The following is a 27,678-nucleotide window of genomic DNA, read 5'->3' on the forward strand; positions in this document are numbered from 1 at the left end:
AAATGTCAGCTTGGGTTGAATTTTTACTTGACTGAGATTGATGGATTCATTTCAAATTAATGCTTACACAGGCTTCATACTTTATTTAAATGCAATATTGTCATTTTAGCAATCACACTGAAAACCAGAAAGAAAAAAATGAGACTTTACTGGTTTTCTGAAATACAATTTTTGTGCAGTTTCTGTTGTCAAACTGGAAATTTTGTTCCATCAGCAGAAGCGATGAAGGCTTCAGAGCCTGAGGACTTGCATTTTAAAACTCTACAGCCTCAATAATGAATCATAACCAACCCCAACCAGCCCAGCTTCCCCTTATGTCTTAACTTCCCACTGTCACACTATGCTCCCCTGCCACCTGAACTATCCCAGCCATCTGGTTCCTTTAGTATGCTCGGGTAAAGAGGACACCAGATCTAGCTGGCACCAAAGTGCTAAGATGGCACAATATGGACAGCCAAACACACCCAACACACACACACAATCCATAGCCCACAGACAGCAAGCTACTATAGCACAGAGACATTGAGTTATTTAAAGCACAGCTTTCCCATTTCCCATTTTCCTCTGGCCCCCACTGCAGTAAGATCTGAGCACCTCCCTTGAGAACCAGGGGGTCAGCATTGTCACAGAACCACAGAATCATTGAGGCTGGAAAAGACCTCTGACATCACTGACTCCAGTCTATAACTTAACACCACAACATCGGCAAAACCTTGCCACCAAGTGCCACATCCAATCTTTGCTTAAAGACCTCCAGGGATGGTGACTCCACCACCTCCCTGAGCAGCCCATTCCAATACCCAATTACCCCTTCTGTCAGGAAGTACTTCTTAACATTGAACGTAAACCTCCCCTGGCACAGTTTCAGGCCATGCCCTTTTTGTCCTGTCAAAAGATGCCTGGGAGCAGAGCCTGACCCCCACCTGACTTCAGCTTCCCTTCATGCAGTTGCAAAGAGCGATAAAGGTCCCCTCTAAGTCTCTCTTCCAGGCTGAAGAGTCTCTGCTGGAGTCGGTCAGCAGTACTTTAGTTACTGACTACGGTGTGAACACAAACACGCTGTCTGGTGCGTCTTTGTGTACATCACTTTGAAGTTTTGTTTCAATTCATAACAAACCCCACATCCCATTCTCCTCCCCCCTCCAAAAAAAAAGGCAAACCAGCCCCACCAAACCAGAACTGTGGGTTTGTGGAGCTGTTAAACCACACACCTTTGTAAACTCTTGATAAAAGCCAAAGCTCGAAATGCAAGACAGAAGCTTTTATCAGTGCTAAACACAGTAGGAAAGAGCTATCAGCCCTAAGAGGAAGAGCAGAAGACAGAGCTCAAATTCCTAAGTTATTCTAGTCCTTCTTAAAGCATTCTGTAGCTACACTAAAAGCCATAATATTTTTAGTACACTAATGAATGACTAATTAAGAATTTCTGTTTTCAAACTTAACTGCCCCCGCATAAATTTGTTAGAGACTTAATAATGATGTTTGTTAGATAGACTCATAGAATGGTCCTAGGTTGGAAGTGACCTCCAAAGTTCAACTAGTCCAACTCCTTCACTCAGCAGGCACACCCTCAACTAGGATCAGGTTGCCAGAGTCCTGTAGAGCCTCACCCTGAATATCTCTAGGGATGGGGTCTCAATTACCTCCCTAGGCAACCTGTTCCAGTGTTTTACCACCTTGCTGAGACATCGCAAGGAAGCTCAGAAATGCATCTCTCACAGCAGTACTTGTGACTCCACACAACATTTGGACTGGAAAAACTTTACTACCAATTTCTTGGAGCTCAGTTTTGCAGAACAAACAGGCAAGCCAAATAAACTAACTCATATCACACAAATACACTGTTTATTCTGCAGCCTTTCAAGAGCCCTAGGAAGCCATTCATCCAGATAAAAACCTGCTCTAAGGCATCACCTGCACAGGTGATCCCTACCACTGTATCACAAAGGACTTAACCTCAAAAAGGAAAGTCAAAATTAATTTCAAATCCCAATTCACCTCCCCCAGGAAGAACATGGTAGTAGAAGTGGTTACACAACATGATAAAATAATTTGTTTACTGCAACAAGACTGCTGTGCAAAAGGCATCAAGTCCAAGTCACTTCTGACAACTCTATGTAACAGCACAGAGAGAAGTAACATTAATTCATAGATTCATAAAATGGTTTAGGTTGGAAGGAACCTTAAAGATCAGCTAGTTCAAACCCTCCTACCATGGCCCACTAGCCCAGGCTGCTCAAGGCCTCGTCCAACCTGGCCTTGAACACCTCCAGGGAGGAGGCATACTCAACCTCCCTCAACAACATGGTCCAGTGTCTCCCCACTCTGAGACTGAAGAATTTCTTCCTAATCTCCAGCTGCCCACCTTAAGCTCAAAGCTATTGCCTCTCACCTTTTCATAAGCCCTTGCAAAAAGTCCCTTCCCAGCTTTCTTTCAGGCCTCATTCATGCACTGGAAAGCTGCTCTAAAGGTCTCCCAGAAGCCTTTCCCACGCTGAACAGCCCCAGCTCACTCAGCCTGCCCCCACAGGGGAAGTTCTCTAGCCCTCTGGTCATCTTCATGGCCTCCTCAGACCCACTCCAGCAGTTCCATGTCCTTCTTAGGCCAGGGGTATCAGATCTGGACACAGTGCTCCAGATGGATTCTCACCAGAGCAGAGAGGCAGAATCCTCTCCTTCGCCCTGCTCTTCATATTTTGTTGATGCAGCCCAGCACACAGCTGCCTTCTGGGCTGCCAGCAACCATTGCTGGCTCATGGGAAGATTATCAGCTGACAGCCCCAGGTCCTTTTCAAGACTGCTTGTCCAGCCTATATTTGTGCTTGGGACTGCTCCAACCCAGGAGCAGGACCTTGCACTTGGCCTTGTTGATCTTCATGAGGTTGGCTTGGGCCTGCCTCTCAAGCCTGTCCAAGTCCCTCTGGAGGGCATCCTTTCCCTCCACAATCAGCCAGACCACACAGCTTGGTGTCATCTAAAACTTGCTGAGGCTGCACTGAATCCCACAGCTCATATCGCTGTCAAAGATGTTAAACAGCTCTGGTCCCAGTACCAACCCAAATCATTTTAGGATTTTATATTATAGGAATAAATACCAAGTGCTTGAGAATCACAGAATCTCTGCCATTGCAAAGCCCTTGTAGATACAGTGGAATCATTACATCATGGTTTGCCATATGTAGTTGAAGTGGAAGAGCAGAAAAAATCCACTTTGACTTACTTTCTCCGTAGTAACAGTAAGAGATGGAACCAAGGACGGCGAGGACTCCGACTGCTTCTTATATTTTTGCTTGTGTTTATCTTTCTCTTTATACTTCTACAAGTTACAAAAGAGAATATAACCTAAGTTGAGCTTCATCTTTAACATAACCCATGTTACACTGCATCAAGTGTTATCAAAGTACAAGAAGAGAGATAGTAATGATGTCCTGCACTGGTTTTTTGGAAACAACATTCATGTTTTGCAGTTCTTATCATACAATTTTATAAAACCAACTTCAGTGTTTATACTTGCTTCCCAAGTGCACAAACTGAAATCCTTCAGCTCCAGCCAGCATTTATAAATCTGTTTTTAATCAGTATTATCCATCTACCCAATGATCAATCAGCAAAAGAAACTGAATTAAAAGTAGACACACAGCTTTTGCTTCAGAGATTTCCTGTATTTCTCACCAAAGATTTCTTACCTCCTGCATTTCTGCACTTGCACAGTAATTTTTTTGTTGGGATACTACTGTAAATCAATGCAAGGTTTGAGTTGTGGCTCTCTTATCAATATCTCAAAGTGAAATTTCATTTCAATTGATTACCCCAAAGGCAGATACAGTTTACTCACTAGGTTAAGTACTTTCCATGTTAAACTGAACAACATACCAAAAGCTTTAGAAATCAAGAGGCTGAGAATTTAGTTTGGTTTGTTGTGGGGTTTTTTAAACACAAGATGAACTGTTGGCAGTGTGAATGAAACAGTGCAAAGACAGCCAAAACAATTTCTCAACTCAGAGCCTTTAGACTAGAATACAAGGCCTTCCACACTGGCAGCAATTAATTCTTAGAGGTTTACACAATCAGACCCAAACTGTGTTTCTTTACATAATTCAAATTCTAAAAACACAGTGTTTGACAAAATTATTACTTTAACCAACTTTGAAAATAGAAGGGCTGCAGTGTTTTTACCAACTGAATCAAAACCAAGTCTAAACACTTCACTTTCTTCTAAGCATCATAATAGACAGCTAACGAGGAGACACAGAGAAACACAAGTGTGACAGAAAGAGACTTGTAAGCTACTGGCACTCAAGTATTTGCTTCTTTAACTACTTGTGGAATTTTTGTGTACTCAACACAAAATTCAAGAGAACAGCAAATCTCTATCTGCTCAACAAAAAGCTACCAAAAATACACACATATGGAAGGAAACAACACCGAGTAGCTCAAAAACTGTGCAAGCATGAATAACCACAGGACAACTCAGTAGCTGGTTTGAATCCTAATGATGAGCCATGCTGATCTTCCTCTATGAAAAGGACTCTATCTAGAACCTCACAAGAAAACACAGGTTGCTCAACAGTGACCACACAACCACTCTCACCAAGCACCAGGATGAGATCTATTTGCTGTATACTCTAGGGTATCACCAAGTATCAGGTCTCAGTTTCAGCTACAACAGAAGAAATACCAGAAACTTGTTCCATGGAATGAGAGAGAATAAAATAATGGGTCCTCAATTTTTCCAGTAAAGTACAACCAGTTAACTGACAATTGAGATACTAAGCATTTTTCCTCATGTTGAGGTGAACTTCCTGTGTTCCAGTTTCCATCCATTTGCTCTTCTTCCATCACAGGGCAGCACAGAGAGGAGCCTGGCCCCTTTCTGACACCCACCCTTCAGATATTTAGGAACATCAATATCATCTCTCAGTCTTTTCCAGACTAATCAGCCTCGGGTCTCTCAGATCTTCCTCATCAGACAGATGTTCCAGTCTCTTCATCATCCTCATAGCCTCCATTAGACACTCTTTAGCAGATCCCTGTCCCTCTTGAACTCATGAGCACAGAGTTGGACACTATACACCAGACGTGGTCTCACCAGGACAGACTGGAGAGGTAGGGAGAACCTCGGATGACCTGTTGGCTAATTAAAATCAAACCATAATTCTTCAAAAGGTTTTTCTTCCCCAGTGTGCTGCTTAAATAGAAATATAAAGTTTTCCCTTTCATAACAAAGTGTGCAACATCTTAACTAAGTAATGTAGACCATGAAGGCAGAATTTCAGTTGTTTAAAACCTAATATAGACTTGTGAAGGGAGTTTTAGATCAGGGAGGATGTTTTTGTTTACTTGTGTGTTTGGGATTTTTTTGTTTGGTTGGTTTTGTTTTGTTGTTGTTTAAGAGGAAGAGGAAGATGATTTATTTGTTTGGGTCAGTTTAGATCTGGAAAATACACATTTAAATGAAAAAAAATATGGAGAGATTCAAACACACTGAATTGCTTTTTTCAATAATTTCTTAAATATAACAATTTCCAAAGTGCTACTACTCATACTGCCAGAAAATAAGCAGAGATGAAGAGAAAACAAAAGCATTCACAGGAAGGCTGCCAATGTTATCCATGAAATCAGATGAACCAAAATCCTTTCATCAGTGCTCATTACCCAGCTGACTGTATCATCAGTGTAAAGGTCTAGATAAACCTGAGTCAACTTCACTCAATTCCCAAGAAGCCTCAAGAAGGAATCTATGAAAAGGAAATCTAGGCCACTGCCCAAGTTTCTTTATCTTTCATCATTTTACTAGGAGACCGTTCAAGGTAGGATTGGATGTGGCACTTGATGCCATGGCCTAGCCTTGAGCTCTGTGGTAAAGTGTTGGACTTGATGATCTATGAGGTCTCTTCCAACCTTGGTGATACTGTGATACCCTAAAGAATTGTCTTTATTTCTAATCTTGGAGCCAAGGGGTGGTGACTTTAATATGCTTTAAGATGAAACCTCACAGTAGCATCAGCAAACAACAGGAAATATTTCAATGAACGTGTTTTACAGTTTCTTTTCTGTTGACTTCCCTGTGCTCTTTTATTTCCTGCATCACTTTTGTCTGGAAGAACTCTAGAGAGATTTCAGATCGTTATGTACTGCAAGCACTGATAGCCGTCTCAGCAGAAGAGGATGCATCAAGAAGGAAAGAGGGATAACAAAAAGAGAGGGAAGGGAGGGAGCATAAATGACTAAGCCTGGAAAAAATATGCTCCAAGTTCTGTGATGTGTCAGCAACCACACCAAATTCCTCTCTCAAATCCAAAACACCACCAGTTTGCCAGGACAGCTCACACTGGAGGGGCAACCTCATCCAAAGATCTCAACGTCAGCAGGTTTGCTGTCCATAACTCTACATTCCCTCCTCTTTTTAGGTTAGAGCTCTCCTAACAATGTCTCCTCTTTTTTTTTTCCCTTTTCTATTTTCTTCCTAAGGAAAGTTCAGAAGTCCTCCTTCTGAATATGAATTGACTCCAGATGCAAATAACATCAAAGAACTGGAGGAAAACCCTTGAAAGGAATGCTTAAGTTTTATGCTGATAAAAATCAAAATCTCAGTGACAACCTGCTGAGATGAAGAGACTTAGCTCCCATAAAATGACTCATTGCATTTGCACCCTCTTCTCACCATAAAGATGCATACAAAGCACAATAGAGAGTTCTGAAATAGCCACTTTTGGATCCAGAGAGAGTAACAGGGACACAAATTCCCACATTTAACAAATATGCCAGTTTTCAATTCAGTCTGTCTCAAAGGACAGGCAAATTAGCTATCTTACTGCCAGAAAAAGAACAAGCTCTTGGCCCTTCACAGACAACTCACTGCATGCTTCACTTCTGCAGGCCCTCCTCTAATCAGCCACAGCTCTAAAAAAAACCCCAAAAATTACACAGCAGCAGCTCCCTAAGATAAACATCCATGCAGAAAGCCACAAGGAAAGCCACCATTCTGGGGAAGTCAATGATATCAAGTGTCTGCCCTTTTGCAAGCTGTACTGTAAGGAGAAAAAAAAAAGGCAGAAATTAATTTTAACAAGGACTGAAAAGAATATTGCCAGTAAGTGAAACCTAAGGGAGCCCTGAGGGCAGACAGAAGCCATGTTCCACATCTCAATATTCAGGTTTTCTTTTCTTTTAAGATCCACAGGCATGAGCTCAGATGTCCCAGCTGCAGAGCTGATAAATACATTGTTAACGTTCTGTAAAAATGGGATTTAGCAGAACCATTCCAAAGAAGAATACGCAGGGCCAGCTGCAAATTTGACAAAGGAAACTTCAGACTTGGTTCACAAGCAGGGCAGAGCTCATCAGACCAGACTCAGGCAGCTCCTGAAACCTTTCTTACTGTAAGAGAAGCAAGCAGTGACTGCCACACAGCCATTGAGTACACAGCTGTACCATTACTCACCCTAGAACTGGAAGAGCCTTGATTTGAGATGTAGCTAAAATAGAACACAAAACACCTTGGAGATCCTGTGTCATAATATGAAACGTCCAGAGGTGTTCTCAACCACTGGCACAGGCTGCTCAGGGAGATGGTTGAACCCCCATCCCTGAAGGCATTTCGAAGAGGCACAGATGTGATGCTGAGGGACATGGTTTAGCACCAGCCTTGGTGGACTTAAGAGAATCATAGAATGGTTTGGGTTGAAGAGGATCTCAAAGATACCTAGTTCAACATCCCAGCCATGGGCAGGCACACCTCCTACCAGACTAGGTTGCTCAGGGCCCCATCTAAGCTGGTTTTGAATACTTCCAGAGCTTGGAGCCTCCACAACCTCTCTGGGTAACCTGTTCCAATAATGTTTGGACTCGATTATCTTAGAGGTCTTTTCCAAACTAAAAGCTTCTATGTTCAATAAGAAAGCTTTATTTATCACTAAAGATCTCACCTTTGGCTTCTGTTTCTTATCTAAAAAATGATGTAATAACTTCCAACACCTGCATGTTGAAAGCTAAGAAAAGAGATATGGTGTAAGATTTCTGAGATTTCATACATTACCCTCTTGTGGGTCAGAGGGCTAGAGAAGGGGAGAACTGATTGCTTCTATTTCTTCCCCAAAGATTCAATACACAAAATTCTTATGCAATAGGATTTCACAAACAGTTTATTTCCACCTCGTTGAATTTTTAGCTCATTTACACCTATATCAATCTATAAAGATCAGCACTTGGTGATTCATTTGTTTTAATGCATTTATAGAAGAAACATTTATCAGACTGAGATAAAATAACTCATCAAAATATCAAATCAAGCAAATTTGTGTAATTTTATCTTAGCCCTGCTCTCTCACCAACAAAATGAATGTCAACAAACCTCTCTTTCCACAGTTTGGAACTCTATGTCTGGTAAGACTGAATAATGCAAGTGGATGCTAACTTTTCCAGTACAGATGGAATGGATGAGTTCAGCTTTTCTTAATGGCATTATTAATTCATAACCCTTCCATGTGAAAGTATCATTTAACTTGCTCAAGGTATTTACACTTATTTGCAATTCATTTTTCTCTCAGAAACACACAAACTTCTCCAAACAAGTTTTCCAGAGCACTTCATTTCATTAAACTTCGTTCTGAAGTCTGCTATTTAATAATTCCTCCTCACAATGGGGGAGGAGGGAAGTTTCCTGACCTCTCTCTCACCTTTCCCACACTGCTTAGCTTGTCAGACCTTCTGCATGCCATTTCAGACTGCTACAACAGCCACAACCAAAAGGAAGCTGCTGTTTTAGCAAGCTAGGATAGCTCAGTGAAGGAGCATGAGAGATGGACAGCAACAGGGACAAGAGGTAGACAAAGAAGAGAGGAACAAGAGAGCATCTGCCCAGGGAACAGGTGACTAACTTTTGGTTTGCAGGAACTAAAACATGTGCAGACAAAACCATAGCATTTTTACCCCTTTCTGTATTACAGGAACCATAACCCTCCACTACCTTTGGTTGCTCCAAGTTTTCAAAAGCTTAACAACATTTTAAAATCCATTTTCCTTAATGGTTCTTGGAAGCAAGATCATCTGAAGGGCTAAATCACTGATTTTACAGCTGCTTTTTTCAATTCCCCTCAACAATCTGGAGGTTTCAGAACATTCTGTCAGCACTCAGATGGGTGCTTTTGCCACGTACGGGTTTCCTGCACTATCTTTCCATGGCTGAAGCTTGTAAATCCAGAGCTGTCACCATCACAACTAATGTCTTCAATAGAAAGCTACACACAGTTCCTGCTAATCTCCAATACAAGGCCTGCCTGGCCTCTTATTTGTGCCTAGTAGCTATTAGTAATAACCATAACAATTCCAGGATGAAAGATGCTTACAGTCCACAAGTTTCAAATTCAAATCCTAATTTATCTTGTTTTGACAGGAACAGCCCTAGCTCAGGCATTCATCTATCTATCATTTTATGTGGCATAAAACACAGCATGAAAATGAAATGCAATGGCAGCACCGCTGCAGTCACAGCAATCAAAGGATTCTGGCAGGGGCTGGTTTCTAGGAGAGGTGGAACACCACTGCCAGCATTACTCAAAAGCACACATTTGCAGTTCTAAGCACCAAATTTGTTCTTGAGTGTCAATCCTTAATACAGTTACATAAAAGACTCAAAAACCTCACTTCAGTACAGGTGCAACGGTCAGAATTTTAACTGTCAGTGGTAAAAAGGCTCAGAAATTCATGACAAAAATACCAGCCAAAACCTCACTTAGGTGCAAGACCTACCAGTACTACCAACAACTCTTAATCAGAATTAGCTGCACTTCTTTTGGTATTTCACATTAAAATACACTGCTGCTATTCTTTAGAGTTGACTATTAATGGTTAGTGATTGATATTCAGTGCTAAACACTTAAGCAGCACTTTAAAAGTTCAAAATTGGTGCAGGAGTAACTCAACTAAAGCTGTTATTTATTGTCCATGCATCCTTTCCTTTATTCCTATAAAAGCCACACATATTTAAAACATCTGTGGTGTTGCACACTGCAAACACTCTGCTGCCTGCAAGGTAACTTAAAGATACCTATCAAACACGCGTCAAGAAATCCATGACTGCAATGGCAAGCAGAGGAATGCAAGCACAATCCCATGCGCAAATCCAGGCTGGACAGCGAATGGCTGGAGAGCAGTGCTGAGGGAGAAGCTCAACATGAACCAGCCACGTCCTGGGCTGCATCAAAAGCAATGGAGGCAGCAGGCAGGAAGTTGAGGGAGGAGCTTCTCCTCATCTGCTGCACTCTAGTTCAGGTCCCACCTGGAGTACTGTGTCCAGCTCTGCAGATCCCAGCACAAGCAGGACACAGAACTGCTAGAGCAGGTCCACAAAATGCCACAGAGGTGATCAGAGGGGTGAAGCACCTCCCCTATGAAGATAGGCTATGAGACTTGGGGCTGTTCAGCCTGGAGAAGACAAGGCTCTGGGGAGACCTTAGAGCAAGCTTCCAGTACCTGAAGGGGTCTATAGGAGAGGTAGGGAGAGACTTTCAACAAAGGCATGGAGTGACAGGATGTGGGGTAATGGCTTCAGATTGAAAGCAGATTAGACATTAAGAAGAAATTCTTCCCCATTAGGGTGGTGAGACAATGGAACAGGTTGCCCAGGGAAGTTGTGGAGCCAGGTTGGATGGGGCCCTCAGCAGCCTGGTTAAGGAGGAGACATCTCTGCCCATGTCAGGGGGGACTGGAGGTCCCTTCCAATCCAAACCATTCTGCGATTCCATGATTTAATTTTCCCAGCCCAGTCACATGGCAGATCACCTTTGACTGCACACAGCCTGCCAGCACACACTGTACCTGCTGAGCACCACATAAATACAACTTCATTAAGCAGTATCCAGGTCACCCTTTAGAAACTGTTAGGAAGCCAACATAAGGTACTAATCATCTTGTATTAAGGATCAAAAACAAAGAAAAAGGCTACCTGAAAGCACCTTTTTCTTCTACATCTCTCACACTTGTAGCTACAGAATTGAAGTGTTTGAAGACCCATTGCTCAAACAGAAACAAAAATCAAGTGGTAATCCTAATGACCTGCTTTTAATTTGAAAACTCAATGACACCTGAACATTAAGACAAACAGCAGAATTGCATCATTCTCTCGGGCAAGAAACATTTCCTTTTCTGCAGGTTGGCTTATCTTTCACCCCAGTTAGTCCAAAGTGACTATCTCAGAATGCAGCAGACTGCAAACAGTAAGGAGCTCAGTAAATGATGCTGCAATACACTGAGCTGTTAGAAAGATCAAACTGAGAGTCAAAGTCTTACCTTAAAATTTTGTCAAGATATTGATGAAACCCAAGCAATGACAGCATAAAAGGAACACCTAACAGTGCCCCAAGCATATCCCAGCAATTTTTCAATCAAAGAGGAAGTCTTTGGGTTGATCCCTGCAGACCACGGAAGACATCCAGACTAACACTGTGATTTGCCTTTAAAAAAACCCAACTTTAATGAGCACGGGAAGCACTTTTCACAGCAGAGATCTACTCCACAGTCCGATTCTCCCAGTATTGCTTTGCAGATACCTATGAAAACCACAGTGAAGTGGTAGCTCCACAAAAGAAACAAAGAACCTGAACTTCTTCAGATAAACGTTTGAAGAATTTACCCCATGCAGAATTCCAGGTCTACAGCCTACAATTACCACTGTTACTAATCATTATTTCATGCATGGGTTCTGCTGTGTACTTGGAGGGGAAACCAACAGCTGCAGCTACGTGGCCTTACAAAATTCTACATCTTACAGGGCAGTTCTGAAGTCTTTATGAGGTGCTGTGTTTGTAATTTTGATTTTACAGTAATTAACTAATCCCATGTGCCAAGCTCAGTGCTGTCGTGGCTTAAACCCACACAGCTGGCAGGAAAGCACCAGGCAGCCACTCCTCACTCCTACCCTGCTCTCTCCACTTCTACCATGCTCACCTCTGGTGGGATGGGGATGAGGAAATACAACAAAAGGCTTGAGGGTCATGACAAAGGACGCGGAAGACACATTCAGCAGTTACAGGTCTCGACTTGGGAAACAAAACCAACTTGATTTCAATAACAAAACCACCACTAATTCCCCAGCTGAATCAGAGTAGAGCGAGAAATACAACTGGACCTTAAGAGAGCACCTTCCTCCAAGCCCTCCCTTCTTCCCAGCCCAGCTCTGCTCCCGATACTCCTACTCCAGTTCCTCCCCACCAGCGGCACAGGGAGCAGGAAAGGGGGGTTGCAGTCAGCTCATCACATCTTGCCACTCCTTCTTCCTCACTGTGCTCCCTTGCTGCAGGGTGATATCCCTCTGTAAACGTGTCCTACCAGCTTGAGTCCCTTCTGCAAGCTGCGTGGACTGCTCCAGCACAAGCTTCCCTCACTCAGGGCCTTCTTTGGGTGCATTCACCTGCTGCATCCTGGATGTTCCATGGGCCACAAGTGGGAATCTTCAACCTTCACAGTCTGCAGAGGCACAGTCTGCTGTCTCACCACAGGCCACAGAATCATAGAATGGCTTAGTCTAGAAGCAACCTTAGAGATCATCTACTTCAATCCCCCTGTCATGGGTATGGACACTTCTCAACTAGACTTGGTTACTCAAGGCCCCACGCTGGAGGTGTTCAAGGCCAGGTTGGAAGTGGGCATCCACCATCTCCCTGGGCAACCTATTCCAGAATCTTACCACCTTCATATTGAAGAGCTTCTTCTCAACATCCAGTCTACACCTATTCTCCCTCAGCTTCAAACTAGTCCCCCTTGTCCTATCACTACACACCCTCTCCAACCTTCACACAGGTTCCCTTCAAGTACTGGAAGGGAAAGTTTGCTCCAGCACACCTCCCTCCCTCCTTCCTCACTCACCTTGGTGTCCACACAGTTGTCTGTCTCACATCCCCCTTCTTTCCCAAACAAAAGAACCCCTAAAACAAAAGAATCTGTCCAACAGGTTTTTCCCCTCTTCAATGTGTTATCACAGAGGCACTGATTGGCTCAGCCTTAGGCAGAGGTGGGTCTGACCTGGAGCTGAGGGAGCTTCTCAAAGCTTCTCACTGGAGCTACACCAGCAGCTCCTCCCCCAGTACCAAAGTGACACCAGCCACAAACCCAACACGACACTGTTCTGAGGCGCTCGTTATGCCATTCCTCTTATTCCCATCAAGTTAGGAGGTGTTACTCTAAGGTTAAAAAAACTGCAGGGAGTCAAATCAGCACTTCCATGATAAAGATGACCATCAAAAGAGTACTTCAACTAAAACAGAAGAGCATTGAAACAAAACCAGTCTTATCTGCTTCTACAGCTCTTCCTGACCTCCACAAGAAGTCATTTTACTGTGCTGTTTGTATCAACCGGTGCTGATCGCAGCAGATTACATGCAGTTGATTGTCAGGCTGACACAGAACACAGCATAACTTAACACAACTTTAGCAGGCAACAGAACACTTAACAAGACACCACCTTTGCTCTTCATCCTGCAGACTCCAAAGATGAATACTATTGAATATCCTCAGATAAAGGAGGTTCCAAATAAAATTCAATTTACACAGTCACACTCAGTCAGCCTTCCTAAATACCCAGACCTTCAATTCAGTTTGACATGGAAAGAGACACTGAGAAACATAAAAACCTGCACTCCTACAAAGTGAAAAATGGTGTCCAGAAACAAAAACACTGTGCAGCAGCACTTCAGTAACCGACTGCAGCACCAGCTCACCCCTTTGTGAACCAAGGGAACCACAGAGAAATTCACTCTGGAAAGCAGGTTCTGCAGCTCCCGGGTGGGTATTACAGACCATCTTTAGACTAGGCTGATGCATACTCATTAACCAGTTTTCAGATGAGTGTTAGAGGCAGTCTCCTTTCCCTTCAGCTTCCCCATTTGGAAGAAGTCAACATGAGTAAACATCACCATTACCATCCACAGCACACAATTCTCATCTGCATATTTATTTAACATTGGAGAAGAAAAGGAGCCTGACGAAAAGAAGGTTCAGAGAGACCCAAAAGCAGCCTTCCAATACCTGAAGGGGGCCTACAAGAAGGCTGCAGAGGGACTGTTTACAAAGGCCTGCAGTGATAGGACAAGGGACAATGGTTTGAAATTAGAGAACAGGAATTTTAGACTGGATGTTAGGAAGAAGTTCTTTACAATGAGGCTGCTGGAACACTGGAACAGGCTGCCCAGGAAAGTAGCTGAGGCCTCATCCCTGGAGATATTCAAGGTCAAGCTTCACAGGACTCTGCACAAACTGATCTAATGGAGGATGTCCCTGCTCACTGCAGGGTGGCTGGACTAGATGACCTTTAGAGGTCTCTTCCAACCCAAACCATTCTATGATTCTACTACAATAATGAAAATTGAAGTAATTTCAAAGTGTAAAACGTTTTTCCTTCTAGTTATCTTCCTCATTCAATAATTCTGCTTGTCAAGAACAGCTGAGAAGATCAAACAGTCAAACATACAGAACTAACCAGAATTTTAGTAAAAGGGGTACTACCTTGCTGAGATGAAGCTGGAGCTTTCTTCCTTAAAAAGCTACACAATTCCCCCAGTGTTTCAACCACATAAAGATTATGAAGTGAAGCAATTAACAGAAGAATGACAGCACTGCCTTTGCACCACTCTGCTTTATACATTACAAATTGATTCTTCCAGATTATAGCACAATATATGATTTTTTTAAAGAGAACCAAAACAAACCATTGCTTATGCAACCAGGTGGTAACCCAAACAACTTTAATCTGTTCCTATTTTTGCCTAAAAGTGATGTCTAGCAGGTCAGTTCTGCCTTCTCACAGCCAGTAATCAGGCAATGAGCAATCCATAATGAACATTTGAGCTGAGCATTTAGGACTTGATCTGTACTAGCCCACAGAGAACATTAAAATGCATTACAAAGCATCAAGTACCTTTCTCATAAATGAAATTCAGTGCCCTGACACTTAAATGTAAGTTCCTTATGACCACCTTAGGCAAGTCTGGCCAGTTCTGACTGCACTTCAGGAGCCAATAGCCAGCCAGCCTACTGAAGCTTTCAGTGAGTAGGGGTGTGTTTGAAATTCTCCCTTCCCATGGGCCTACCAACCAAACTCATGGCTGGAGCAGAACACACTGCATGTCATGTACTGCCTCCAACATTCCTTACATGTTCAAGTTCTCCCCTCAACGTCAGAGAAGCTGTAACATTTCTTTAAGAACAGAAGCAGCAGCTAAACGCTCATAAGGAAGTCCCTTGGGCCAGTAACTCCGTGATCAGAACACCTTTCCCAGCCCCTGCATCTCAGGTTCTCCTCTGACACCCTTCAGCTCCATAGAATAATAAAATCAACCGGGTTGGAAGAGACATCCAAGATCATCCAGCCCAAACTATCACTCATCCCTATCCAGTCAACTAGCCCACGGCACTAAGTGCCATTCCAATGCAAATCACTCTTTCAGTCAAGAACTTCCTCCTAACATCCATTCTATACCTCCCTCGGCACAACTTGAGACTGTCCCCTTGTTCTGTTGCTGGTTGCCTGGGAGAAGAGACCAACCCCACCTGGCTACAACCTCCCTTCAAGTAGTTGTAGGCAGCAATGAGGTCACCCCTGAGCCTCCTCTTCTCCAGGCTAAACACCCCCAGTTCCCTCAGCCTTTCCTCCCAGGGCTGTGTTCTAGACCCCTTACCAGCTTCATCCCCCTTCTCTGGACACATTCCAGGACCTCAGCACCTCTCTCTGCAATAGTGCCCTTGGGCTCCCCGTCACTATTTTGTTCTGCCTCTTCAATCACCATTTTTCACACACTCACAGTTGCTGTGGTTTAACCCTGTCCAGCAATTAAGCACCACAAAGATCACCCACTCCCCACCTCCCCCAGTGGGATGGGGCAGAGAATCAGAAGGGTAAAAGTGAGAAAGCCTGTAGGTTGAGATAAAGACAGTTTAACAGGTAAAGCAAAAGTAAAGAAACCAAGGAATTAATTTCCCACTTCCCATGGCAGGCAGATGCTCACCCACCCATATCACACATACCCGTTACTTGGGAAGACAAATGCCAGCACTCCCAACGTCCCCAACGTGCCTCTTCCTTCAGCAGTATATGCTGAGCATGACATCACATGGCATGAAGCATCCCTTTGGTCAGTCGGGGTCAGCTGTCCCAAACGTGTCCCCTCCCAGCCTCTCGTGCGCTCCCAACCTGACTGCTGGTGGGACGGGAGGAGGAGCAGAAAAGGCCTTGACTGTGTGTAAGCTCTGCTCAGCAGCGAGGCAAACACTCTACCTTATCAAGGCTGTTTTCAGCACAAAACCCAAACACAGCCCCACACTGGCTGCTGTGAAGAAAATTAACTCTCTCCCAGCCAAATCCAGCACAGCAGACTTCAGTCACGAAGCTGTTTCTGTTTCAGTTGTATCCTATGAAACACTGTAGCAGAGCATGTAACCTCCCCTTTCTGGGCACTGGGTTTGTATATGCACAGAGGGGCTACTGTCTCAGCTCCTCTAAGGAGCCTCAAGGAGCTCCCAGAGCTCCACAGCTGGCCCATCTTTGGCCAAGGCCAAGCCACTCACTGATGAAGAAGTGCCTCTGCAATAAGATATTGAAGAAGGGAGAAACCTGTTTGGCAAGTTCTTTTGTCTTAGGGGTTCTTTTGTTTGGGAGAGGAGGGGGATGTGAGACAGGCAACAGTGCAGACACAAAGGTGAGTGGGGAAGGAGGGAGAGAGGTGTGTTGGAGCAGCCTGTGGTTAAACAGCAGGCTGTGACCCCGCAGACCATGGAGGTTGAAGATTCCCACTTGTGGCACATAGAACATCCAAGATGCAGCAGGTGAATGCACCCAAAGAAGGCCCTGAGTGAGGGAAGCTTGTGCTGGAGCAGTCCATGCAGCCTGCAGAAGGGATCCAAGCTGGCACAGGACAAGGTTACAGAAGACTCTGCTCTATGGGAGGGACATCACCAAGCAGCAAGGGAGGACTGTGAGAAAGAAGGAGTGGCAGAGGCACTTACAACTGTATAGTAGTTACTATGTAATAAATTCACATTTTTCAGAAGTCATGACCATAATGTCAATAAGCTCACCTAATTTTCACTTCCATGGCAAGACAATTCCTCTACACAAAAGTCAGACACAGATACAGATTAGTCTCCTCTTCAGTCCCTTCCAAAGAGAAGGCTACCAGGAAGATTGGCAAGGAAAGATACTCTGCCACAGGCTCATGGTGGCCTAAGTTCTTCCCCAAAGGTTTGAGGCAAACATCTGAGGCCTGACAAAAGGAGTATTATAAGGGGATGCCAAGCAACAAGGCACAAACTCATCTTCCAAGGCACGCAGCCTAATCTCTAATCATTTCCAAAGAACATGTCTCCCCCAGAAACTAATACTTAAGGGGACAGTAATAAGAATGTAACTAAACTATTTATTACATAGCTTCAAATTCTTCATGACAGTTCCATCATCCCAAAGGTTTAGTATGTGTCTGGTTACACATTTGCTACCAGTTTTGTAAGCACACTGCCCACATGAGACTAAGTACAAACTATGACCGAAAACATTTTCAAATTGGTGTCTCCTGACAAAAACAGCAGCTACTCATATCACAAGGATGATGAAGAGACTTGAACATCCTTCCTGTGAAGAAAGACTTAGAGACTTGGAGCTGTTCAACCTGGAGAAGAAAAGGCTGAGGGGGGATCTTACCAATGTCTATAAATACCTAAGGGGTGGGTGTCAAGAACAAAGTGCCAGCCTCTTTTCAGTAGTGAGCAGTGAAATAGCAAGGAAACACAGGTATAAGCTGCAACACAGGAGGTTCCACCTCAACATGAGGAGAAGCTTCTTTGCTGTGAAGGTGCTGGAGCCCTGGAGCAGGCTTCCCAGAGAGGTTGTGGAGTCTCCTTCTCTGGAGACTTCCAAAACCATCTGGATGCATTCTTTTGTGGCTTGCCCTAAGTGACCCTGCTCTGGCAGAGGGGCTAGACTCAACGAGATCTAGGGGGTCACTTCCAACCCCTGACATTCTATGTTTCTATGATCATAATTTTCAGACTAACTTCTTACTGCAGAATAATAGCAATATCCCTTTTGAGGGCTAAGCAAAAAACAAGTCCCAATCATCAACTTACACGGCTTCTGCTTTGCAAAATTAAAGTTTCAAGGATATCTCAAGATCAGATAATCCAAAGAACACGGATGAAATATTAAACAGAAATTAGAGTGCCTTTACTGGGAAGGAGTGGAAGGGAAGATCTATAATTTACTGTAATATGACAGCAATCTAAACTGCAAACAAATTTACAGAAGAGGAAAATAAGGAAAGTTGCCCTAAAAAAATACTTAACGCCTGCAACATACCATGTTCATTTTATATACTTCATCAAATAAGACATCACATGCACAAGGCAACCAAATTTATCGAGAGAATGAGCTTCATACCACACACAGCTCATGGACTGAAGATTAGGAGTTTGCAAAGCACAGGTCCTTGAACTACAGAACATGCAAAATTAAACACTCAAAAAAAGCAAGCAAGCCTGTAGTCACAACAGATTAAGGGATAAACAGCTCTAGGAAATGGCAACTTACTTTTTTAACCGCTTGGTTTTAACTAGAATACTGTTATAACACAACACATAAAGCAAATCAAACTTGGTAGGTGAACATGCTGTAACATGCCAGGAAAACAACAGTTAGTTGAACTGTTTCAGTTCAAAGGTAAAGAAATTGTAACACCCTATTTCTAGCAAACTTCAAGTCACAGAAGAAGAGCAGGACTTGCAGAGGAAAGCCACAGCATTGGCTATTTCTAAGAGATCCACATCAAAACACTTGCAGAGCAGGAGAAGCTGAGCAGCTAGCAGAAAAAGTGTCTGATACAGTGGCTGAGCAATGTTGAACATTAAGACATGCTGAACAATTGGCTGAACATCAGACATTCCCTCCAAGTACTCTCGAGATTTTACAAGTATGATACCTGAAGAAGCAGACTAGTTCCAGTAAAAGTCACTTTTAAAACAGAATTGGGGGGCAGGTACCATAAAACCACGACAGCAACAGGATTTTTAACAGCCCAAACATACCAAACTGAAATTGAGCCTCATGCTCACACCTCCAAGATTCTTTAAATTCACCTTCAAAGCTTTAGCAATGTGAGTAAAAATCTATGCATGCCTTCTGTAAAAATGTGACCTGAAACACGGTAGTGGTGAAAAACTGAGCAAACTAAGACAAAAAAATGCAGCAACTATTAAGGTTCTGCTGTGCAGGTAGTTCTGTAATCTGTAACTCAAATTTGGTTTTCCTTTTCAATCTGTTACTAAGCAAAAAAGATTAGCCAAACCCTCCTTCCCTTATTATTGTGGTCATAAATTTAGATTTTGAGGTGCAACTGCATCACAAGCCACACTCTCTTCTGCGTTACCAGATGGAGATGGAACCATTCATTTCAACCACTCACATTAACTAGATCTAAAGACACTTTTTAGAAGATTATATAAAACAAAGGAGATCAACATCCATCCAAAGTGGAAATGAGCTTAAAAATCAAATCACATATTAAAGAGACTGAGTCCAAAGACTGATATTATTTCATTTCCTGTGTCTCCGTAAACATAGCTCTTTCCTATATAAAACACATTTGATCAATACATTCTTTCATTTCCATTTTCATGTAATGATTTTTGAATAGTGCAAAGCTAAGCATACCCACACCTGCACAAAAATCTGTCAAATCAGTTGTACAGGACACGTTCAGGTGAGCAGTTCCACATGTGGTCTTAGAGGGCTGAAGAAAGCCAAATCAAATAGGCATCTTTTTGCCACTGTTTGTTACCAGTCTGTGTTGAATTTAGATGACAATTTTTCCATAGGAAAGAAGACATAAAGCAATCCTCATTACAGACTTTAAATTACTTCTTTTTAAATGTGAAGTTAAACTGTTACGAAACTACACCAATGCTAGAAATTAGCCATCAGTTATTATGTTCTTTGTACCCTCACAGAAAGATTCCCAGGTGAGTGACAAGGTATTTTGCCATCACAATGGCTTGACCACCAGAAGCAGTAAAATATAACTACAAGAGATATCAGTTCTTTGACTAAGAGAAAAAGAATAGGTTGAACCATAAAAACTAGCTACACCTGTTCAGCAGCACACCTGCTAAAACATCTACTCAGTTTTCTTTCCTGCTCAAAGTCTACACAAAGAAATCTCCAATGGAAAACTAAAGCAAAGGAAGCAGCATGGAAACAGGATTCCCAAATGTTTCAATGTGTATCCCAAACCTGGAGATAAACAGGAATAGGAAGGTGCACATACAAATGCACCTGAAGGTGTTGCCTTATGGCACTAAGTACCTGTTTTATCATCTGTGTTACTTATTTTTCAGTGCTTCAGGAACCTGCTTCCTTCATGCTTGTCAACAAAAGTATCAGCAAGTGCTATTATTAAGCAGATGTGCCATGTAATTAGCAAGGACAAATCCACTTACTTTTTTCTCCTTCTCATGATGTTTATCCTGAGAGTGAGAGGAAGAATCACTTAAACTTTGATCATATGACCTATTAGATCCCCGTTTGCTCTTTTTCTAAAAAGAGAAAATATATTTATGGATAGAGGAAAGGAACCATTTGAATAAATAAAAAGTCTAAAGCATTTCAATGGATAAGATGCCTTACTGCTTGAAGAAAAAGATTCTTCAGTTATTGAAAATATGACAAATAGCTAACACTAATAAAATTAACAAGACAAGCCAACGTATAGCAGAGAAAAAGCCTATCCTTACATTGACTTTACACCTCCCATGAATTTGCAAGATACACTTTCCAAAAATGAAATGACACTTTCTAAAGATTAAAAGATGCCAGACATTTTCCACTGTTCATAGCATCAAACAGAAAAGATGCTGCTCAAAAGACTCTCACATGAAGCCACAGTGCTAGCACTGCCACACATTTGAAATGCATTGGAAGGTGACTTAGTTATGGTTTCATGATGTATTATTCAAGTGGCCTGTCTGCAATACTTTCATGCCAGTGGCTTAAAAAGTAGGATATACAATGCTATGGTCACGTGTGCATTTGAAGGCAAAAGATATAACTGCCTGTGTTTCTGCAACGTTTGAGAACCAGTCCAGGACTTCATGCTGTGGCAGTGTTCAAAATGTTTGTTGCCTCACTGTCAGAGGTAGCTTTACAAAGGCACTTCAGGTCAGTGCTCGGCCAACCAAACTTTTCAGTGGTACAGTGGATACAGGCCAGCCACCATTTGCAGCAGCAAATACTAAACCTGTATTGTATTTACCAAGCATCAACAGTCAAAATAATCCTGAAGAAACACTAGGAACTTAAAGCACCTTCAAAGTTTTTACTTCTCTAACTGCTACAGGTTCAGAAAAAGAAGCTAGCTAATTACACATCACAGTTCTCTCTCATTAAACTTGTTTTTTTAATACATGTTTAATGTTAATACATGTTTAATAACTGTTCAAGTATTACTGCACTAGAATATGCAAATCAATGTAATCAATTCAGTCCAATTGCAAGAGCTTGCCTTAAGCACCACGTAGCATAATTTTTGCTCTTTTTGCATGCTTAGTTCAAGATACTAATTTAAAAATAATCTTAGCTTAGGAAGGGCCTTGAAAGCCCTGAGTTCACTAGGAAGCAAGCTCATCAATATTCACAAGAGCACAGATTGAACCTCCCCAAGCTGATCTTCTGGAAAGCCAAAATGGTTCACAGGTCCTGGGTTTTTACCCCATTACAACCTGCCCAAAAGTCACACAAACAGTCAGTCACCTTTTGCAGCAGTGAAAAAAAGTCATCAGCAAATTTCACTGTATTTACAGCAGTATCTGCTGTAAATATAGTGAGTTTAAGCCTATGTATTTTCACAATTCAATATTCGCAAGTAACACTTTTAAACTTTAGTAAGCCCTTCAACTCCACACTCACACACAGAAACAGATAGCTGGAACTGTCAAACTGTTAAGAAGTGGTGGAAAGATGCCAGAGGTTTGATCCAAAACCTATTGAATTAACTGAGAAGTATCGAAGTGGGGGTTTCTTGCTTACTTTTTCAAACCTTGAGGTTGTGTTTCAGAGAACTTACAGGCAGGGAATATCCACTGGCTACATGGTAAGAGACAGAACAAAAGGAAAAACCTCTTCCAAGAAGAGAGTACTAGAAGCAGAAGAAATTTGGGGCTGCTTTACCCTCTAATATACAGGATAACATGTCATATTTTCTAGATTATTCAAAAACGGACTAAATTCCTAGAAGCCAACTAAATAGCAAAAGAAAACATCAGAGGAACTTACTGAAGAAACTCACAAAACATGTATGCAGAGGAGACAAACCCACACATCTAGAAAGCAACCACTTAGAAAAATATTTTCAGCTACTACTTCTGTAATTATGGTTAACATTGTTTTAATGAAGCTCAATCTACTTTCTGAGCTAAATGAAAAATATTATTTCTGGTATTAATAGCAACTCAGAGTGGGGAAAAAATATTCAGTGACATTTCTTTATAGAACTGAACAAATACTCACCAGTTTGCTAAAATGGTATTTACAGTAGCCGCAGTATTGGACGTTATCGGCACCATTGCCTTCTTCTTCACAAAGAAGTCCTGCAAACTGTGCACTAAAAACAAGCCAAACAACATTGATGGAAAGTAATTTTACATCAGCTCGTACCAGAACATCACAGCTGGCACTGTATGGGTACTGAAATCTGCATTCAATACATTTCCACACAATGGACTTCTGATAGCATGCAATTCTGTAACCAACCTCTGGAGCCCAGTGGCAGATGTGTGGCATGGTTTACACTTTGGTCTGATGCCTTTTTCACAGGCACTCACACAAGCACACAGCTTGAAAAACTTACATTTATTAGATAGCTATTCCCACTAATAAACGAAGCAAGCAATTTACAATGACTCTTATCACAAATTCAAGCCAAAAATCTTCCATGGAAAGAACAGCCTTTAACAAAACCATACTGCGGGTTCAAAGAAGACATTTTTCTGAGGTTGCACACATCCTTCTCTGCTCTGCCAGGAAAATTACTTCTTTTTTTAAAATAGAACTTCAATGACATAATAAATCAAATCATATTTATTGGTTTAAAAGACTGTGGCAGGTTAATTTCTCTTACAAAGAACAAGTTTCCTCACCTAGGCTAATTATTACCTTATTCTACTACATTTTTTCCAAATCAAATTTGCTTTTCACCTTTTGTAACGTTGATTTATTTTCCTTATCAAAACCAACTTAGACATTGAAAAAACAAATGTTCAGTTTCATTTTCCATATCATTTTCATTAGCATAATAAGGCAATGCTACAGTCAAAGTGATACACGGGATTATTTAAATGAACAATATAGAGGGCTGCTGATTTTCATTGCTTTTTAAAATCAATTTCCCTTCTTTTATGCCTTATGTTCTTGGGCAAACCACAACTACTGCTGCCTAAACACACACACACACCTACAGCAGATGCCAACTACAGAAAACATTTGAGAGGCTTTCCACAAGCAGAGATTCATTATTCTAAACTTGACATAAAAAAAAGAGATGGACTGAAGCTCACTCACAGACATTAGCTGTGTTAACTCCAAGCTGATACAACTCACCCTGGATCTCTGCCTTCCATTGTATTCCCATGCAGAAGCCTCTCAAGATCTTCAGTTACAGTACTCTCTGACTAGGTATTGTAGTACATACTTGAAAGCTTTAGAATTAAATTCTAAAACCTGGCAAGATAAACACCTTAACCTTGTACCTAACTCCCACGTTCCTTATGGCATTGACTGAAAACAGGATTTGGGAAGAAATTAAAAAATATAAAAGGGACTCCTGTATGCATCCAAGTGTTTGAAAGAAAAGCCCTCTTTATCCAAACACTTGGATGGCCATTTTTCCACAGCTGTGACCCCTTTCCTTGGAATGCATGCTTTGAGGAACACAATCCATTTTCACACCATAAAAAGAAACTTGGCATGAAAAATTAGATGCTTATGAAAGCGTAAAACCTACCCAATAGTCAAGGATCTAAAAAAAAGAGTTACCAAAACCCAGCATCTAATCTACAAAATTACATCCTTTAAGATCTGCACACAACAAAGTATCACTTGATCAACATAAAAACAAATTTAAGTTTCTGAAGTAGATTTGCAACTACCATTTCACTGACTGAGCTGGTCATGAAGAAGCATAGTGGGGCACTCACAAAACAGACTATGTAGGTCTGTCTATTGTTAAATAGTTTCAGCTGAATCAGAAAAAAATAGTAATGCCTGTAAATTTGGGAGTAGAACTCCTTTTGCCTACTGTCTATATGTGGCTCAATTTAATTATCCAGCCCCTTTTCAAGTCCATGAAGTCCGCTCCTGAATGCAAGCAAATCTAAATATCTTCAAGTGGAATGCATTAGGTGGTGGACACAGCTGGTTTCCCTCCAAAAGAACAGCTCAGAATAGATGTTCACTATTTAGATAAAACCAGTGAGGTGAATTACCTCCAAACGCTTGGAAATCTGTACCAGAAGGAGGGAGTCAGTAACTTTTTTTCTCACTGATTTACCAGAAGTATCATAAAGCACAAGAATAAAGAACATTCTATAAAATAACATCTATGAAAAACAGCACGAGGCAAAAAGAAAACATTAAACCTTAGTCACAGGAACACAGCATTTAATACGACCTAAGGGATTATTAACAGACAGCTTTTGCAGCACTGCTGCCACTACCATAGTGTTAAGAAACTCCAGTGCAGTCAAGTTAGCTCTACAGAAACCACTTTGCTACACTTCTTTACTCAGAAATATACTCAATAACAAATTTATTCATTAGACTGTGTGCATCAATTCTTCCTGGACCATCAGAGATATGAGATAAGAACAGGTACTTACCACGTTACGTGGAAAGCTTGCCGACATCCGTGTTTATTACACGTCATACAAGCACCGGTGGCTGCTTTGCTTTCTCTGCCTTGCTCATCACAAATATAGCACGTCTATCAAAGAGAAAATACTCAACGTGATAAAGAGCACACAAACTCTGTGTTGCTCACAGGAGAGTCTGGGGTGAGAACTACAGGACTTTTTAGCTTAGCTTATACAACAGGTTCTTTACAAAAGCCTAATTATGTTTGTTTGCAAAAGCAAGATCACCTGGCAGATTCCTGCCACCTGTGTGACTCTCCACCAACGCCAAAGCAGCAAAAATGCTAATTAAATTTTATACAGCTGGCCAACTAGCCAAACAGTTAATCAGCTAAAGGGTAACAGCTGAGTGCCCAATGGTACAAGATGCCACGTGAGACATGTGCCTACAACTACAAACTGCACACAAAAACACTGCAAGCTCAGAGAGCTATTGGTACATTTGGTGTTATCAGAAGGCTTGTAGCATGCTTCAATACTTCTGTGCTGCTCAGTCACCTTTAATAACTCTTTCTGAATTTCAGCATGGCTTGGACAGGCACATAAACATCTTAGAAATTAATCAAGCAAGAACCTTTTGTAAACAAAGCTTCAATTAGGATCTGAGACTCATTTCAACCTCAAAACCAAACTAGAATCAAAACAACTTGTCTAGTCCCTGAAAATCTCTTCACAGCATTTCTGTTAATGTCTTTGCATTTGGAAATAATCCAAATTGCCACAATATCCCAGTAAAGCATTCTCAGTAAAGTGGAAGGGGAAAAAACAGATTATGACAAAGAAACCAAACCCCTTCTCATTAGCCCATAGTTGTTTGTGGCCAACATGCTATCTGGAAGCTCTCTTTTATACTAGACAGCACTACAATCTCTCACCAGGACTGCAGGGAAGAAACATCAACCAAAACTAAATCACTTGCTGCTTTTTTTCTGCTCTAATTACAAAAATGCTGGTTAGAGAGATTCTATCATATCAGACTTCTTTAACAATTTAAGAACAGATTGTTAATGAAAGTATACTCCAGCACTGGGGCAGTCAAGTGTCACTACAAGAAGGACACTCGATTGCTGGAGCATGAGAAATGGACAACAAAGTCTGGAGAACAGGTCTGGTGAGGAGCAGCTGAGCGAACTGTGGCTGTTTAGCTTGGAGAAAAAAAAGCTGAGGAGACGACTCAGCAGTCTCTGCAACACCCTGAAAGGAGGTTGGAGTGAGCTGAGAGTTGGTCTCTTCTCCCTAGTATAAGGTGATAAAACAAGAGGAAATGTCCTGAACTTGTGCCAGGGGAGGGTTAGGTTGGAGATTAGGAAAAACTTCTTTGCTGCCAGAGTGGTCAGGCATTAGAACAGGCTGCCCAGGTAGGTGGTGGAGTTACTCTTTCTGGAGTTGTTCAAGAAACCTGTGGACATGGCACTTTGGGACACGGTTTAACGGCCATGGTGGTGGGTTGATGATTGCACTCAATGATCTTAGAGGTCTTACCAAAACAATTTTATTATTCTACAATTCTAGAGTGAGAAAAGACCTTGAGGTAACAAACATCAAGGACACTTCCACCTCTGCAGAAATCTCATTACAAGACTTTAACAAAAAAAAGAGAGAAACTTTTTTCCCTCCCAAATTAAATACTGTCTACACCTGAACTGTAACTGTTTTCCTGCAACTGTATCACAACCTCCCTTCAGTGAGGCACAGAATGAGCAGAATAACAAACAAAAAGATCAACCATGGCTGGTAGAAAGTAATGTAAGAAAAACAGAGAGAAACACCACTGAAATAAAACACAGAAGGCTATAATGCAGAGCCAGTACTACTTAAAAAGCCTGCGATCAGAGCAGCCTTTTTACGTGAGCGTACAGAGCAACATTTAACACATCAGCTAAGCAAAGCACTTAACACATTAGACTCCAGGGCAGGTGAGTCACTCTTGTATGCTTTCCACAAGACATTTAAAAAGCACTAAACCAAATAACTAACAGATCCTAAAATCATACCCTATATCCTAACATTTGAAGGATCAGAAAGGGGATAATCCTACTTAATTCCTTCCCTTGCTCCCTTTGTACATCAAGGTAGCGCACACAGATAATTCGGTTGTTTGACAGGGCCTGCTCTTTAGCTTTCCATATCATGATTTGACACATTTAGGTTTTAGAAACAAACCAGGTCATGATCTACCAACCTCAGCTGAGTAACTACATCAAGCATATATAACTTCATACGTTAGATACCTCTGTGAAGAGTGCAACATAGCCATAGCCCCTGAAACTCAAGCTACAGTTCATGCACTACTTCTCAGAGTATTTTTCTTAAGCTCTGTATTTCTTTTCCTCATTGAAGCTCAGGAAAATGAGGATATGCTGAAGGAGCTGGGGTTGTTTAGCCTGGAGAAAAGACGACTCCAGGGCAACCTTCTAGCTGCTTCCCAATAACTGAAGGGAGCCTACAGAATGCTGGAGAAGGACTTTTCATAAGGGTGTTTAGCAACAAAACAATTGGGAATGATTTTAAGCTGAGGGAGAGTAAGGTTAGACAGGATCTTGGGAAGAAGTTCTTCAGTACAAGGGTGGTGAGACTCTGGAATAGGTTGCCCAGACAGGTCATGGATGCCTCCTCCCTGGAGGTGTTCAAGTCCAGGTCAGATGGGGCCCTGAGCAACCCGGTCTAGTTGAGAGGCATGCCTGCCTATGGCAAGAAGGTTGGAGTAGCTCATCTCTGAGGTCACTTCCAATCCACTCT

At 41.9% G+C, this 27,678-nt stretch overlaps 1 protein-coding gene across 4 annotated transcripts in view; it reads right to left on the minus strand.

Moving 5' to 3' along the window:
- Positions 1–27,678, minus strand: part of MLLT10 (MLLT10 histone lysine methyltransferase DOT1L cofactor) — a 124,672-nt gene that overhangs the window by 64,467 nt on the left and 32,527 nt on the right. For 3 of the 4 annotated variants that reach the window (XM_064162520.1, XM_064162521.1, XM_064162522.1), the window contains 4 exons: positions 24,907–25,010; positions 22,541–22,634; positions 20,476–20,571; positions 3,221–3,316 (listed from right to left, as the gene is read on the minus strand). In XM_064162520.1, the coding sequence (XP_064018590.1) occupies positions 3,221–3,316; positions 20,476–20,571; positions 22,541–22,634; positions 24,907–25,010 (390 nt within the window). The remainder of the gene's footprint in view (positions 1–3,220; positions 3,317–20,475; positions 20,572–22,540; positions 22,635–24,906; positions 25,011–27,678) is intronic. The other variant, XM_064162523.1, reaches the window with a different exon arrangement.

Source organism: Pogoniulus pusillus, chromosome 23 (genome assembly GCF_015220805.1).
Source record: "Pogoniulus pusillus isolate bPogPus1 chromosome 23, bPogPus1.pri, whole genome shotgun sequence".
Taxonomy (NCBI): domain Eukaryota; kingdom Metazoa; phylum Chordata; class Aves; order Piciformes; family Lybiidae; genus Pogoniulus; species Pogoniulus pusillus.